The sequence below is a fragment of the Candida jiufengensis genome (genome assembly GCF_024610255.1).
Source record: "Candida jiufengensis strain CBS 10846 chromosome Unknown scaffold1, whole genome shotgun sequence".
NCBI classification, from domain to species: Eukaryota; Fungi; Ascomycota; class Pichiomycetes; order Serinales; family Debaryomycetaceae; genus Lodderomyces; species Lodderomyces jiufengensis.
The window spans coordinates 322,271-336,145 of NW_026261562.1; the positions used below are offsets into that span (position 1 = coordinate 322,271).

Consider the following 13,875-nt stretch of genomic DNA (forward strand, 5'->3'; position numbering starts at 1 on the left):
TCTATAATTTATAAACTTACTTAATTTACTTGACTATTTAATAATGATTTACCTTCTCTTTTTAATTCATCAATTGGAAATTTTAATGTATTTGAAAATAAATTCTCATCAACATAATCTCCAAAAGTTAAATAACCTTCTAATTGATGAGAATAAAAGAAAGGTCTTTCATATAAATCTAACTTGAGATTTTCTTTCAATCTCTTGATTAAATCAGGATTTGAAGTAAATGGTCTCGAGAAAGCAATTAATGTTCTATCATCAGCGTCAACATCCTTTGTTAAAGCAGCATAGTGTTGTACTTCACCGTCCCCAATTTTCAAATTTGAGTTATTTGATTTAATTAACGATGGATCACCTTTATAATTCGTCGCGTAACCACCAGCTCTAATTAATTTACCTGACCAAATTTCAGTTAATGATGAATTTGATTTCCCATCTGGATCTTGATCAAAAGAACCAGAAACTCTTGGTTCTGTTATTGAAACATAAGCAATTTCTTTACCCTGTTGTTTTAATTTTTCTAAGTATTTCAATATGTATTGACAAAATAATAATGGTGGAAATGACGCGTCTAATGGATATTTATCTTCAGGATAATTCATACCAAAATGAGTTGACCATGCAGCTATTCTAACACCAAATTTTGAGGCTCCAATTTGTGGATGTTCTATAAATTTATCTATTATTTCAATTAAGAATCTACATCTATTTTCAACACTTCCTCCATATTGATCAGTTCTTGTATTTGAAATTGGTGATAAAAATTGTTCAATTAAAAATCCTGAAGTTCCATGCAATTCAACTAAATCAAATCCTCCTATAGTTAAGCAATTTATAGCAGCAGTTACAAAATCATCTTGAATTTGATGAATTTCTTCAATTGTTAATTCTTTTAATGGGTAATTTAATTCTTCAGCAGTTACCTTATGACCTTCAGCGTGATATATAACAGAAGGAGCAACATATGGCAATTGTTTATCTTTTAAAATTTGAATATTGGCTACTCTACCAGGACTGAAAATTTGACATGAAACATATGAATTATTTTCGTGAATTTTATCAGTTATTTTTCTTAAAGCTTCACATTGAGCGGAAGTAAAAACACCGGATTTGAATGGTACTAATCCACTTCTTGGTGATACTAAACATGATTCGAATACCAACAATGAACCTTCGGTTCTTGATCTTGAATCATAATATTGAATCATTAAATCTGTTGGAGAATTTTCACCATCATTGGTAGATCTTGATCTCGATGTAGGTGCATGCACTATTCTATGAGATAATTTGATATCTTTACCAATAGTTATAGGTTTAAACAAGTTAGTTTCAGCCAAATCTTTAGTCATTTTTTGATAAATAGTTACAACACGTTGCCTGATAACCTTATCTCGACCATGACATGATGAAATTATTTCATGAACAATTAAGGTTTTTAAATCTTGAAAAATTATTCTAAACTGGAACTGCGGCTTAATTGAACCGATTCGGATCGATGATTTATAAAATTAGTGGAAAATGAGATCTAATTATTTGGATCCTTCAATTATAATAAATATCTGGTCTTACACAGGTTCTGCTTCATTTTTTGTAGTTCAGTCGATAAGTCCATTCAATTTTCATTAGAAACAAATACTGGTGCTCACATTAAATTAACTGCACATAATTAATTTAAAACGTGGGGGATCTTTCAATTATTTGAACTTGTGCTTCAACTTAGAGTGGTATTAGAACAATTCTTTAATTATAATTTTAATTCTCAAAGCTATTAACTCCAGAAAGAACAATTAAGACTACAATAAAAATCAGGTTGTTTCATATATAGGATAGATCTGTTCCCATAATTCAAATAGGTCAATTACAATTTATGTCAAATTGCGCTATGCAAAAGTTCTTAAATATCAATATATCTCAATTCCGCTAAAAACTCCTTTTGATTGTTTCAACAAATATTTCAATGTAATACACTTTAATTATTAAGCAACACCAAGAAGAAAAAGAAGATGTCTGATATAGAGGAAGAGGAATTAATACATCGTCATAGTCATGATAATATAGAGAGTAACATTACGGAGCCAGAAAATACCAATTTTCCCAAAAAGATTGAGTTTGAAGGTGAAGTACTAAGTATAGACACAAACAATTGGAGACATTCAAAATTATTAAAATTACAAATCATTGCGTCTTTTTTAGTATTCATACTATTTGGATTGGGTGAACAAACAGTTGGAACCATTATTCCTGAATTACAAGCATATTACAAAATAAATGATTTATATGTTAGCTTGTTATTTTTTACATCAGTCATGGGATATTTAACTATGGCTATTTTGAATAATATAAGTCATGACTTTTTAGGTATAAGAGGAGTATCGGTAATGGGAGCAACCGCAATGACTTTGGCATATATTATATTATCCAACAAGCCTCCATTTTTTATATTTTTACTTTGTTATCTAATGCATGGGATTGGATTAGGTGCTTTAGATGCTTCTATGAATGCTTGGATGGGGAACTTAGTTGATTCTAATCAATTACTTGGGATTTTACATGGATGTTTTGGAATTGGAAGTTTAATTACTCCAAGTTTAATTACTTTTTTGTTGGAGAAAGAAATAAATCCATGGAAATGGAATCAGTATTATATCTTGTTAGCTGTTTGTGGTTCATCAATCTTGATTTTTGTTGGTTATACATTTAGATTTGAAACCCCTAAAAAATATAAATATTTACTACAATCTAGACATAAATCAGCAAAGGTCAATGATGAAGTTGAATTAGATGATTTGAATAAAGATGATTTTGAGATTAGTGAAGAAAATGAAGAAGAAGAAGAAGAAGGTGATGGCGCACACTCGGCTAGTTTCAGTCAAGCAATAAAGCAGCCTTTAATTTGGGCATTTGCATCCATTTTATTCATATATGTTGGTGGTGAAGCGTCATTTGGAATTTGGCTAGTTACTTACTTGTTGAGAATAAAAGAAATGTCTTATAAAGCTTCATCATATATGGCTACTACATTTTGGTTGGGATTAACTGTAGGTAGAATTGTGTTGGGCTTTGTCACAGCTCATTTTTTCAAAACTGAACTAACTGCAAATTTAGTTTATATTGTTATATCATTACTTGGATATATTTTATTTTGGGTTTTTTCTTTCACTCAATTATATGTGGTTTTATTTACAATTGTTTTCATTACTGGAGTGGTTGTTGGTCCAATTTTCCCTACAACTATAGTATCACTGGTCAACATTTTACCAGCCAAATATCAAACTGTTGGAATTGGATTTATATGTGCATTTGGGGGAGCTGGAGCTGCTGGTATACCTTTCATAATTGGTTTATTAGCAGAAAGTAGTGATTATGGTTTAAAAGCTTACCCTATTATTATCATAATTATGTTTGCTATACTTTTATTTTTATGGATGTTCATAATAACTAAATTTGCAAAAGTATATAGACGGAATCTTATATAATCTAATAGACATTAATTCATTAAATATACATATTTATACAAAACAGAATTTGAAACTTTTTCTATAATTTCTATATTTTACCACCTAAATCCGACCATTCTTGAGGTGTATATCCCTTTTGAGTAAAAGCATGTATTGCAGCAATTTCATCTCGTAGTTCATTATTAACTAATCTATGTCTTGCTAATTTATTCTTACCTTGAAATTTAGATGTAACTATAATAACTGCAAATGCTTGTCCACAACCCCCTGACATATCTTCAACTTGTACAAGATCAGCTTCTAACCTCTTTTGTATTATATCTTTTAGTGAGTCTGATGTAAGTGCTGTCATTATTTTTGGTTGATCTATAAATGTATGTATAAGGTTGTAATATAATTTTTCTCTCAAACGATGGTTTAGATAAATAATAATATTCTAATATACATTTTGAAATTATAATAAACGCGGGTCCACAATTACGCGCGATAATAAATCAATTTCACGCACTATACGGTCAGTGAGGAAAGAAATTGCTACTAACATTATCAAGATGACAAACTTCCTTTAGTGTGGACAAAATTGATTTTGAAAAGCAGAACTTAGCTCTCACTTCTCTAAGCAAAAATTAGCCATACAAATTTACTAATTTATTTAAGTATTTATTCGAGTAATATCATACTGATAATTAACTTGTATCATTTTTCACTCTAAAAGAGAGAGATAATACAATTTAGTAGCAAAAAAAATTCACGTTTAAAAAAATTAAACTATTCAATTAGTTCCATCTCCTTCCACTAATCTAATCAATTCAAAACCAATCATGTCTGAACCAATTAAAAAGAAAAATGGGGACATTTCGAAAGCTCCAACACCTCAAAATACTCCATCAAGTGTTACTACATCATATTTAAAATCTCAACCACCAACTGTATCAACAATTAATGAAGATATAAATGAAGATAAATTAAATCAAACATTAGCTAATAATCCAGTATTATTATCAATGATTCAAGGTAAATTAGGTGATTTAGTTGGTAAAAATTCAGGTTATGTAGCAACTTTATCAAAACCTGTAAAGAATAGAATTTTTGGTTTAAAATCGATACAACAACAACAAATGAAATTAGAAGCTGAATTTCAAAAAGAATTATTAGAATTAGAAAAGAAATTCTTCAAAAAGTATGAACCATTATATGTTAAAAGAAAAGAAATTATAGTTGGTAAAGTTGAACCAAGTGAAGCAGAAATTGAAGAAGGTAAACAATTAGATGAAACTTTAGATGAAGAAGAAGAAGAGGAAGAAGAAGAAGACGAGGAAAAACCAGAAGAAAAACAAGAAGAATCAGCAGTAGGAATTCCAGGATTTTGGTTAACAGCATTAGAAAATTTATCAACAGTTCAAGAAACTATAACAGATAGAGATTCAGAAATTTTATCAAATTTAATTGATATAAGAATGAAATATTTAGAAACTCCAGGATTTGAATTAATTTTTGAATTTAAAGACAATGAATATTTAAATAACAAGACATTAACAAAAACATACCATTACCAAGCAGAATTAGGTTATTCAGGAGATTTTGTTTATGATCATGCAAATGGTTGTGAAATAAATTGGAAATCAAAAGAAAAAAATCCAACTATAAATATAGAAAGAAGAAAACAAAGAAATAAAACAACAAAACAAACAAGAACTGTTGAAAAATTAACACCAACTGAATCATTTTTCAACTTTTTTGATCCTCCAAAACCTCCAAAAAAAATTGATGAAGATAAAGAAGACGTGGAAGATGCAGAAAATGTAGAACAAGAAGAAAAAGATGAAGAAGAACAAGAAGAAGATGAAGATTTAGAAGCAAGATTAGAATTGGATTATCAATTAGGTGAAGAAATAAAAGATCGTTTAATTCCAAGAGCTGTTGATTGGTTTACTGGTGATGCAGTAGATTATTCTTATCCTGATGAATTTGAAGGTGATGAAGAAGGTGAATATTCAGATGAAGAAGGTGTAGATGATGATGATGATGAAGAATTAGGTGATGCTGATCATGATGACGATGATGATGATGAAGCAGAAGGAACTGGTCAAAAACAACCACCACCTGAGTGTAAACAACAATAAGGTAGATATATTGTGAACGATTTTATATATACATATATAAGTCATATAGTTAAAATATACTTTTTTCAAAAACTTAAAGTTGCAGTAGAGTGTCTTAAGTTTCATCCCATAACTGCATAACAATAAAACCAATAGATAGGCATGTAAATTAGGCCAAGTGTAGCTGGAATGACATAAAATCGATTTGAATATTTACCCAATTGAGCATTGACTGAATTGAAGATTGCAACGCGTCCTTTATTAAGTTACCATGAGCTGATTATCAAGTGATTTTGAGCCTAATTCAACGAACAGGTTTTAAATGATTTGCTCTTTCTCATTTCTACAGTAGCTGCAACCTACACTCAACCTTCTTGCAATTATTCTGAAGTATTCGTCTAATTAACCCAATTCGGGACTCAAATTGTTGCAAAAAATAATCTGCAGCACAAAAGAGATTATCCATATTGAGATTTAAAAAATAAAAAGAGACATTTCATTTCTACTTATGAAGTTGCGAAAAAAAAAACTCTGAATGAACCCTACAGTACACCTACAAATTGGAGAAAATCTTGTGTTGTTTAAAGTTATACCATGTTTCAGAAATAAAATTTGTAAGTATTGTCAATTGAAGCATAAGAAAAATTGTACAAGATTAATTTTTCAGGGTCAAAATAAACTAGATCCAACAAAAAGGGTATCTTTCAGACTTTTAGAAATGCATGTGAAAACTATAAATCCTTACTCTCAATAGATGGCAAATTATAGAAAGAAGTGAGACAATTGAAGAATCTGGTGCACTAAGCTTTCCCCACCGTAATACAAAAATCTTTAAATTAAACTACAATAGATAAAATAAAAAGTTCAAATGTTTGAATTCGATCTACCAATTAACATTCAAAAGGGTAATGTAATTAGTTTTTTAAAAAGTTGACTAAACCGATGTCTACTTAATTAAAAGAAAGACTTATCAAACGTTTGTTGAACTTTTGTCCAGTACGACCTTAATTAATTAAGGGTTTTCTTAAAAAGTAAAATAATAAAATTTTAACAAACGTTTGTATAAAATTAATTTTACATTGTTAACTTTTAGTTAAAGATTATGGTTTTTGTTGAATCAAGGAGTTTAGAGTTCATGGTTTTTAACTTCATAATGTTTTATCAAATGAAATTCCAATCTAATTTCGTAATTCCATTTATCAAATTTGGTTTTATCATATTCAAATTAAATTACCTCTTAAAATATTATTTAAGTTATTAAAATCATTTTCATCTTTGAAAAGACCACACATAATCATTGAGTGTTTTGTGTAATTTAGCCCAAAGAATTTTACAAAATTGCAGATCCTTTTATTTTACACTAAAAATTTGAAACGTTTTATAAGTTTGAAATTTCTTTTGATAAAGAGGAATTAATAAGAGAATTGTAATGTTATTTCCAAGATAGTTCGAGGGTTAGCCTTCAAATCATTTAAAAAGAAACCAAAGTTAAACGATGTAAGTGAAAGGAAAAGAAATTTCGAATTAGTGGTAGATCAAATATACAAAATCACATGTGAAAAATTTATTATCTTTAGAAACAGTTGATGACAAAACGTTGTCAAGTAATGATCTTAAACTGCTTTTTTATAAAAATATAATAAATTATTATAACTGAAGCGAAAAATGTCCAAAAATTCAGATTAATGGTTCCTTAATAAACTAGAATCAACCATGGATGTATGAGACCAAATAATAATTTATTATTTTTATTATTAATTATTCTATCTATTGTGTGATGAAAATGATTAACAGAGTTGATGATATTTAGGGATTATTGTTTCAAATTTTTATATTAATCGTGCTTTTTCCTTCTTGATGTAATAAATCCGTTAAATTTTAATCAAATGGCACTTGGAAGTCTTTTAAACATTATAATTGATAATTCTCGAGGAAATAAAATTATTTTATTGTTCTTTCTTTGTTCATTTTCCTCGACATTTCAATCCAAACATCAGCCTCCGAGAATTAATTCTCTTCCCCAAAATTTTATGATCAGGTGAATTAATAACTTGTAAGACATAATCATACTTCTTGAATAGATGTATTTCACGTAATAAAAAGGGGGGGAGTAGCGAGGATATAAATTTAATGATATAAAAAGGAGAGGAAATAAACGGGTGCAAAAACAAAAATAATTTATTATAATAATAATACACAAAATATTTTTTAAAAAAATGTCTAAACTAAACAAAAGAATATTATCAAAAGATCAACAATACATAATTTGAAATTTAATCATCTCTCTTCAATTACAGTAGCTAGAAAGAAAGAGATTTTTTAGACCAATGATATAAACTAATTTTAGTATATTGATATGTATAATTAATTAATTTGTTCAATTAATTAGCCATTAAGAAGATTTGTGAGAATAAATTTGGACTTTTAATTTAAGATACAATGTAAAAGTAACTGTTATTAATTTCTTATCAAACGTATGTTTTGATATTTAATTAATTTAATTATAATAATTTAATATAATGTATGATGAAAGTTTAAAAATAGAACTAAAACAGTTTTGATATATTATTATTTCTCAATTAATTAAAAGTCGTCAATTAATACTCAAGTAAATTTATGCAATTTCAATTCTTAAATATGAGCACTATTCCAATTAAATATTATTGTGGAAATATATTACAATGATACCTCATCGTTAGGTTCAATTAGTATATTGGTTATAGTTTTTGTGAATTCGTAACTTCAATTATAAAAAATAATTCAAACAATATAAAAAACCAAACATTAAATTCAAATTTGTATATTTTATTACTTAATTAAGAGTTTTTTATTTTATTATTAAATATTTAAGTTTGTGTTTATATTAACTAGTAGAAAGAATTTATCGTAATATTTTTAAAGTTTGTGTACTAAAATATAATTAGTATCAAAAAACAATTATCACATGCTAGATTGAAAATTATCATCTTCATTCAAATTTGCATAATTATTTATCTTGAATATCTGACTCAACATGTTTAATTAAATTATTATCTTCACTAGTCAACTTATACTAGACCAATAATCTATAAAAAATAATTGAATTTTTAAAATTTTATGCTCATTGGAAATTTTCTATTATTATTTTGTAAATTCCGATAATCAAGAAGCAATTGTACTTATTACTTTGTTATTAAACTATTATTAATTTCATCATGAAACATATGAAATGTAAATATAATTAATTGAAGAATTGATTTTACACCTTGTACTCACATTTTCTGTGTTTTCATTCACCATTTTTCTATTGACTTATTATTATTTTTTATTATGTCGTTATCTATATTTTTTTTTTTTTTTTTATAATTTTTATAATTTTTTTATTTTATTTTTTTATTTTATTTTTTTATTTTATTTTTTAAAATATATTTTTTTTCATATGCCCTTTTTAAAAATAAATAAACTAATTTATACATGAACTATAAATAATCCTTATATTTTCCTTAATTTATAAAATTGAATAAATTTTTTTTTTATAATATATAACTAATCTTTCTTTCCTTTTCCATATTTTCAAAGAATATATCAATTCTTTAATTCAGATTTACTATTAAAATCAACAACTATTAATAGTATCATTTTGTATTCCTTATCTTTAAATTCAAAACTTAATATTACACGTGATACCCCCCTTGAAAATAAAATATATATATTATATATAATTTTTTATAATCATTTTAACAAGCAATTATATAAATACCAATTAAAACTTTTACAACACACTTTTTTATAAAGATAAAATTAAACAATTATTTACATTTATAAAATATATTACAATTTTAAATTATTAAAAAATTTATAAAAAATATTTACATATAACAAATTACAAATTACAAATTACAAATTACAAATTAAAAATGTCTGATCAAGTTGAAAAAGTTAAACAACAAATTAATCAATCAATTCCAAAAACCAATAAAAAATTTGATTCAAAATCATTACAACATTTAAATCAATATTCATTAGTTCAATATTTTTTAAATTTAGTTTTACAATTTTCAATTGCTCAAGTTTTATATAAACAATTAATTTTACCAATTTATAATTTTATTAATATTAATATTATTTCAATTTCACCAATTTATGATTTATTTACTTTTACTGATTCAATTATAAATGAAATTTTAATTACTTTTGATAAATATTTTATTTCATATCCTCAAGAACAAGTTAATTATTTTACTAAAAATGTTATAAAACCAATTAATTCAAAAATTATTGAAGTTAATAATCAATATTTAACTCCATTAGAAACTAAAACTGAAGATGGTTTATTTCAAATTTTTTATACTTTAAAATCAATTGCATTAAATATTACTTCAACTACAATTTCAAAAGGTGATGAAATTCAAAAAAATATTTCTTCAACTTTTAATAAAGAATATTCTTCAACTCCAAAAGATTCAAATTTTATTAATAAAAACATTACTGCTTCAGTAAATACTTTTAATAAAACTTATAATACTTTTAATGAAGAAGTTTTAATTCCAATTAAACAACAAACTCAAGAATTATATGCTAGTGGTTATAAACGTGGAGAAAGTTTAATTGCTGATACAAAAGAAAAAATTAATCCAAAAATAGAAGAATATAAAACAAAAGCTGAATCAATTATAAATAATAATACTCCAGTTCAAGTTTCTGGTTAATTTTTACTTGTTGTTGTTGTTGTTGTTCCCTAATATTAATTCAAAATTGAAACTTTCCCTTACATTCATTTAAACCAATTGTTAGTTCCATTTTTTTATTATTCATAATTATTGTTACCATTCTCAAATATTAATTTAATATTTTATATTATTTTTTACAAATCATATATTTTTTATACTTAGTTTCATTATTCCTTATATAATATTATATATATATAACTTATATCCAACTTATATTGACTTCTTTGTTGTTTCTGACGAACTCATTCTTTATCATTATAGCTCAAACATCTCTTCTGAAATATTACGAGTATCATCTTAAACTAATAAGAGGCCAAGGTAAAAATATAATTAATAAGTATCACAAAATATAGCAAACAATCGAAAAAAACAATAGAACTATAAATTTACCACAAGATTTACAATACATTACTCCTTAAATGTAAAATAAAAACTATAAACAATAAAACAAAATAATAACAACAACAATTATTTAATCATGCTTATTCAATAATGAATTTATCTTTACGCCAATCTAAAAAGCAAACTTAAATAGTATACTTTATAATCTAATTAGTGACAATTTATAACATTCTCAAATAAATATACCTTTGTGTATATAATGTAACAATAAACAAGAATACGAAAACTTTATTTTTTGCTATTACTTTTGTTTGTTTGTTTGTTCAAGAAAAAAAAAATTAATCCATCGTCAATCTGAAATACTGTTTTTGTTAATCTTTTAGTTGTTTGTCATGAGAATGTGGCTAACAAACGTATTTTGTATATTGTAATGTTTTCCCGAAATAACCATGACTACATCACAATTCAACTGTCAAATGCTGACTATGAATAAAGTCGCATTCGTATAATTTAAACTTTCTTAGTATGAGATAAATTTTAAAGTCTCTCTACTTTTCTTTTCAAGGTGAAACAACACTTGTGAAAATTGTAAAGCAATTCAATTAAATTGCCAAAAATTTGAAATTCTCTTATCAGTGAATTTTAAAATCTTTTATCAAAAATGTCTTAAATCAAATTAATCCGAAAGAAACGTTTCAGTGTGCTTTAAGGAGAGTAAATTTAAGGATCTGAACTTTTTTACATTTTTAATGAAACGTTTGAAAAATCAAATGGAAACCAGAGCAATTTACTGTTTTTTTCAAGATGTTTGAAGCTTAAAGAAATTATAATCATAAAAGAGGGGTAGAAATTTAGTAGAATTTTGCAATCAGGGCTTATTTTAAATTTGTGGGTTAAATTATCCTCACTTTTTTGTTTCGAAAGTCACACTGTGTAAATTACATTTATTAACTATGAACAAAGTATTTATACTACTATTTTTTAGATAAAATACAACATCTAAGCAGTTGCTAAATAATGTTTCGGTCTTTCAAAAGTTTTTATATAATCAATTCCACCAACACATTTAGGTACTGTTAATTGTTCTTGACCCATTAAAATATGATCCAAAATTTCAATTCCAACATCAACAGTTCTTAAAATAGCATCATGTTCTAAAATTAAACCTTTATTTTGATTTGTTTTTTTAAAATTTAATACATCTTTAAAAATATCTTGTTCATTTCTATTATTTGAATAATCTAACATTTTCCAATCAAATGTATCAAAGTCCCATAAAACAGATTGCATTCCAAATTGTCTTAATATTGAACGAATTCTATTATCAATCCCACCATATGGTGGTCTAAACCATTTTGGTAAATGATATCCAGTAGCATTCATTGCCCATATTGACCATTCAATTTGTGCAATAATTTCTTGATTTGTTAAACTTGGTAAAAATTTATGAGACCATGTATGACTTCCCATTATATGACCTTGTGACATACTTTCTTGATAAACTTCAGGAAAACGTACAATATTAACTCCTAAAGTAAATAAAGTTGTTTTAGTATTTGTTTTTTTCAAAGCTTTTAATAATTTTCTAGTATGTGGACTTGGTCCATCATCAAAAGTTTGTGAAATTTTAGAACAAGTATAAACATCATCAAATTCAACACAATTAAAACAATCAAAAGAACAAGCTATTGGACTTCTTAATATTGGATTTGAACATTGTGCTTGTTGATGTAATGGTAAATCATCTATTTTATTAAAATTTATAAAATCTAATGGTATATAAGGTGGATTTAAATCTGGCCATTCTTTTAATCCTGTAAAATCTGTAAGCCATTGAGGAAATGGTAATTTTGGTGGGAATCTCATTGGGGATGGTGGCATTTCATTTAATTGAATAATTGCATTTGTATTATCTTTTGAATGATTATCAATATTTGGAATTTGTTTATTCTCAATGGGTAAATCGTCTGAGTTTGTATTTAATAACTTGAATGAGTCTAATGGTGATGATGAAGTGGTTTGATGTTCATTTGGATGGAAATTAAATAATTTTGGTGTAAATGCTGATAACCTTGATCCAAATCTTTTAGAATATGATTGTGTTGATAATGTTGAAACAATAGATAATAAATGATAAATCAACAATAGAAATGGATTAAATTTCATTTTATTGATATTTAGGGCTTAAAAACTTGTTATTTAAAATTTGATAATTAACCACTTAAATCGGTTTATCTCTATCGTAGTTTTGAGGTTCAAACTGTTTTGTTATGTCACTAGATCTTAGATTTAAACAAGAGTAATATATACACAAAATCGATAATGACAAGGATTTAAACATTGTAGAATTCAATTTAAATGAGGTTTGTCTAAACTAATCAAGTTAAACTTAATCTCGAAATATCAATTGTAAAGTAAAATATTTGTAAATTAATGATAGCTTTTTTGTCAACTTTCAATTTTGCAGTCAAAAGTAAAACAAAGTTTTTATATGCAGGTTAACCATTTTATATATAAAATTTCAATTCTCGATTAATATATTTTATGTGAGAAATTTTTTTACTTTTTTCAATAGTATACAACAACACCCACTATTGAATACTACTTTGGATTGTGGAAACTTTAGTTATTTTTTTGTAACAACTAGCCATAACATTCATATCAATTAAATTAGTTCCGATTTCGAGTGAAAATACATTAATCTTCCTCCATAATGTATACTTTACAAGCATGTTTAAGTTCGATTTTTTTAATTAGCCTTTTTGGATGTAACATGCGTTGTCACCGCATCAAATCTTGATTTTTTGACAAAGTGGATTTCAATAGAAATAATCAAAAATTTTTTGCTGATTACATTAATGTTTTTATTGAATTTGACTAAAAAGAAAGAAGTTTGAAAGAAATGATTTTCAATTTGATTTTGCATTTTTTTTCAACTGATTTCGAGTTGAGAAATTGAACCACATTGAATACTGCATGAGACACAGTCTTTTTGAACACCGGCATACATGGTGTGTAGGTTTGCCGCCTCCTTCATAGCTTGAATCCATGTGATGGGTTGGAATCTTTACAGATAATACCTCACTGAATGTTTTCTTTGTCTTTTTCAATGATGTTAAATTCAATACATGCTTCATCAAAGTATCTATCAAAAGTTACAAGATCTATGTTTTAATTTGATACATATTTATGGAGCGATGTAAAAGGGATGAATCATCTTAATTGATGATATATCTAGTTTGAATTTACATTATGAATAGA

At 25.9% G+C, this 13,875-nt stretch overlaps 6 protein-coding genes across 6 annotated transcripts; 3 read left to right on the plus strand and 3 right to left on the minus strand. All coding sequences in view use genetic code 12, as the record gives it.

Moving 5' to 3' along the window:
- Positions 1-20: 20 nt before the first annotated feature.
- On the minus strand, positions 21-1,352 carry KGF54_003920 (uncharacterized protein; the record flags this gene model as incomplete). The annotated part of the gene is made up of 1 exon (XM_051764562.1): positions 21-1,352. One exon carries the CDS (start codon positions 1,350-1,352, stop codon positions 21-23), a length of 1,332 nt encoding a protein of 443 aa, XP_051617962.1.
- A 654-nt stretch (positions 1,353-2,006) lies between these two features.
- On the plus strand, positions 2,007-3,479 carry KGF54_003921 (uncharacterized protein; the record flags this gene model as incomplete). Its single annotated transcript, XM_051764563.1, has 1 exon — positions 2,007-3,479. One exon carries the CDS (start codon positions 2,007-2,009, stop codon positions 3,477-3,479), a length of 1,473 nt encoding a protein of 490 aa, XP_051617963.1.
- A 70-nt stretch (positions 3,480-3,549) lies between these two features.
- KGF54_003922 (uncharacterized protein) lies at positions 3,550-3,813 on the minus strand (the record flags this gene model as incomplete). Its single annotated transcript, XM_051764564.1, has 1 exon — positions 3,550-3,813. One exon carries the CDS (start codon positions 3,811-3,813, stop codon positions 3,550-3,552), a length of 264 nt encoding a protein of 87 aa, XP_051617964.1.
- A 469-nt stretch (positions 3,814-4,282) lies between these two features.
- On the plus strand, positions 4,283-5,584 carry NAP1 (histone chaperone; the record flags this gene model as incomplete). Its single annotated transcript, XM_051764565.1, has 1 exon — positions 4,283-5,584. One exon carries the CDS (start codon positions 4,283-4,285, stop codon positions 5,582-5,584), a length of 1,302 nt encoding a protein of 433 aa, XP_051617965.1.
- Positions 5,585-9,459: 3,875 nt separating this feature from the next.
- KGF54_003924 (uncharacterized protein) lies at positions 9,460-10,251 on the plus strand (the record flags this gene model as incomplete). Its single annotated transcript, XM_051764566.1, has 1 exon — positions 9,460-10,251. One exon carries the CDS (start codon positions 9,460-9,462, stop codon positions 10,249-10,251), a length of 792 nt encoding a protein of 263 aa, XP_051617966.1.
- Positions 10,252-11,613: 1,362 nt separating this feature from the next.
- On the minus strand, positions 11,614-12,780 carry CDA2 (chitin deacetylase; the record flags this gene model as incomplete). Its single annotated transcript, XM_051764567.1, has 1 exon — positions 11,614-12,780. The coding sequence occupies one exon, from the start codon at positions 12,778-12,780 to the stop codon at positions 11,614-11,616; it is 1,167 nt and encodes a 388-aa protein (XP_051617967.1).
- Positions 12,781-13,875: the final 1,095 nt, after the last annotated feature.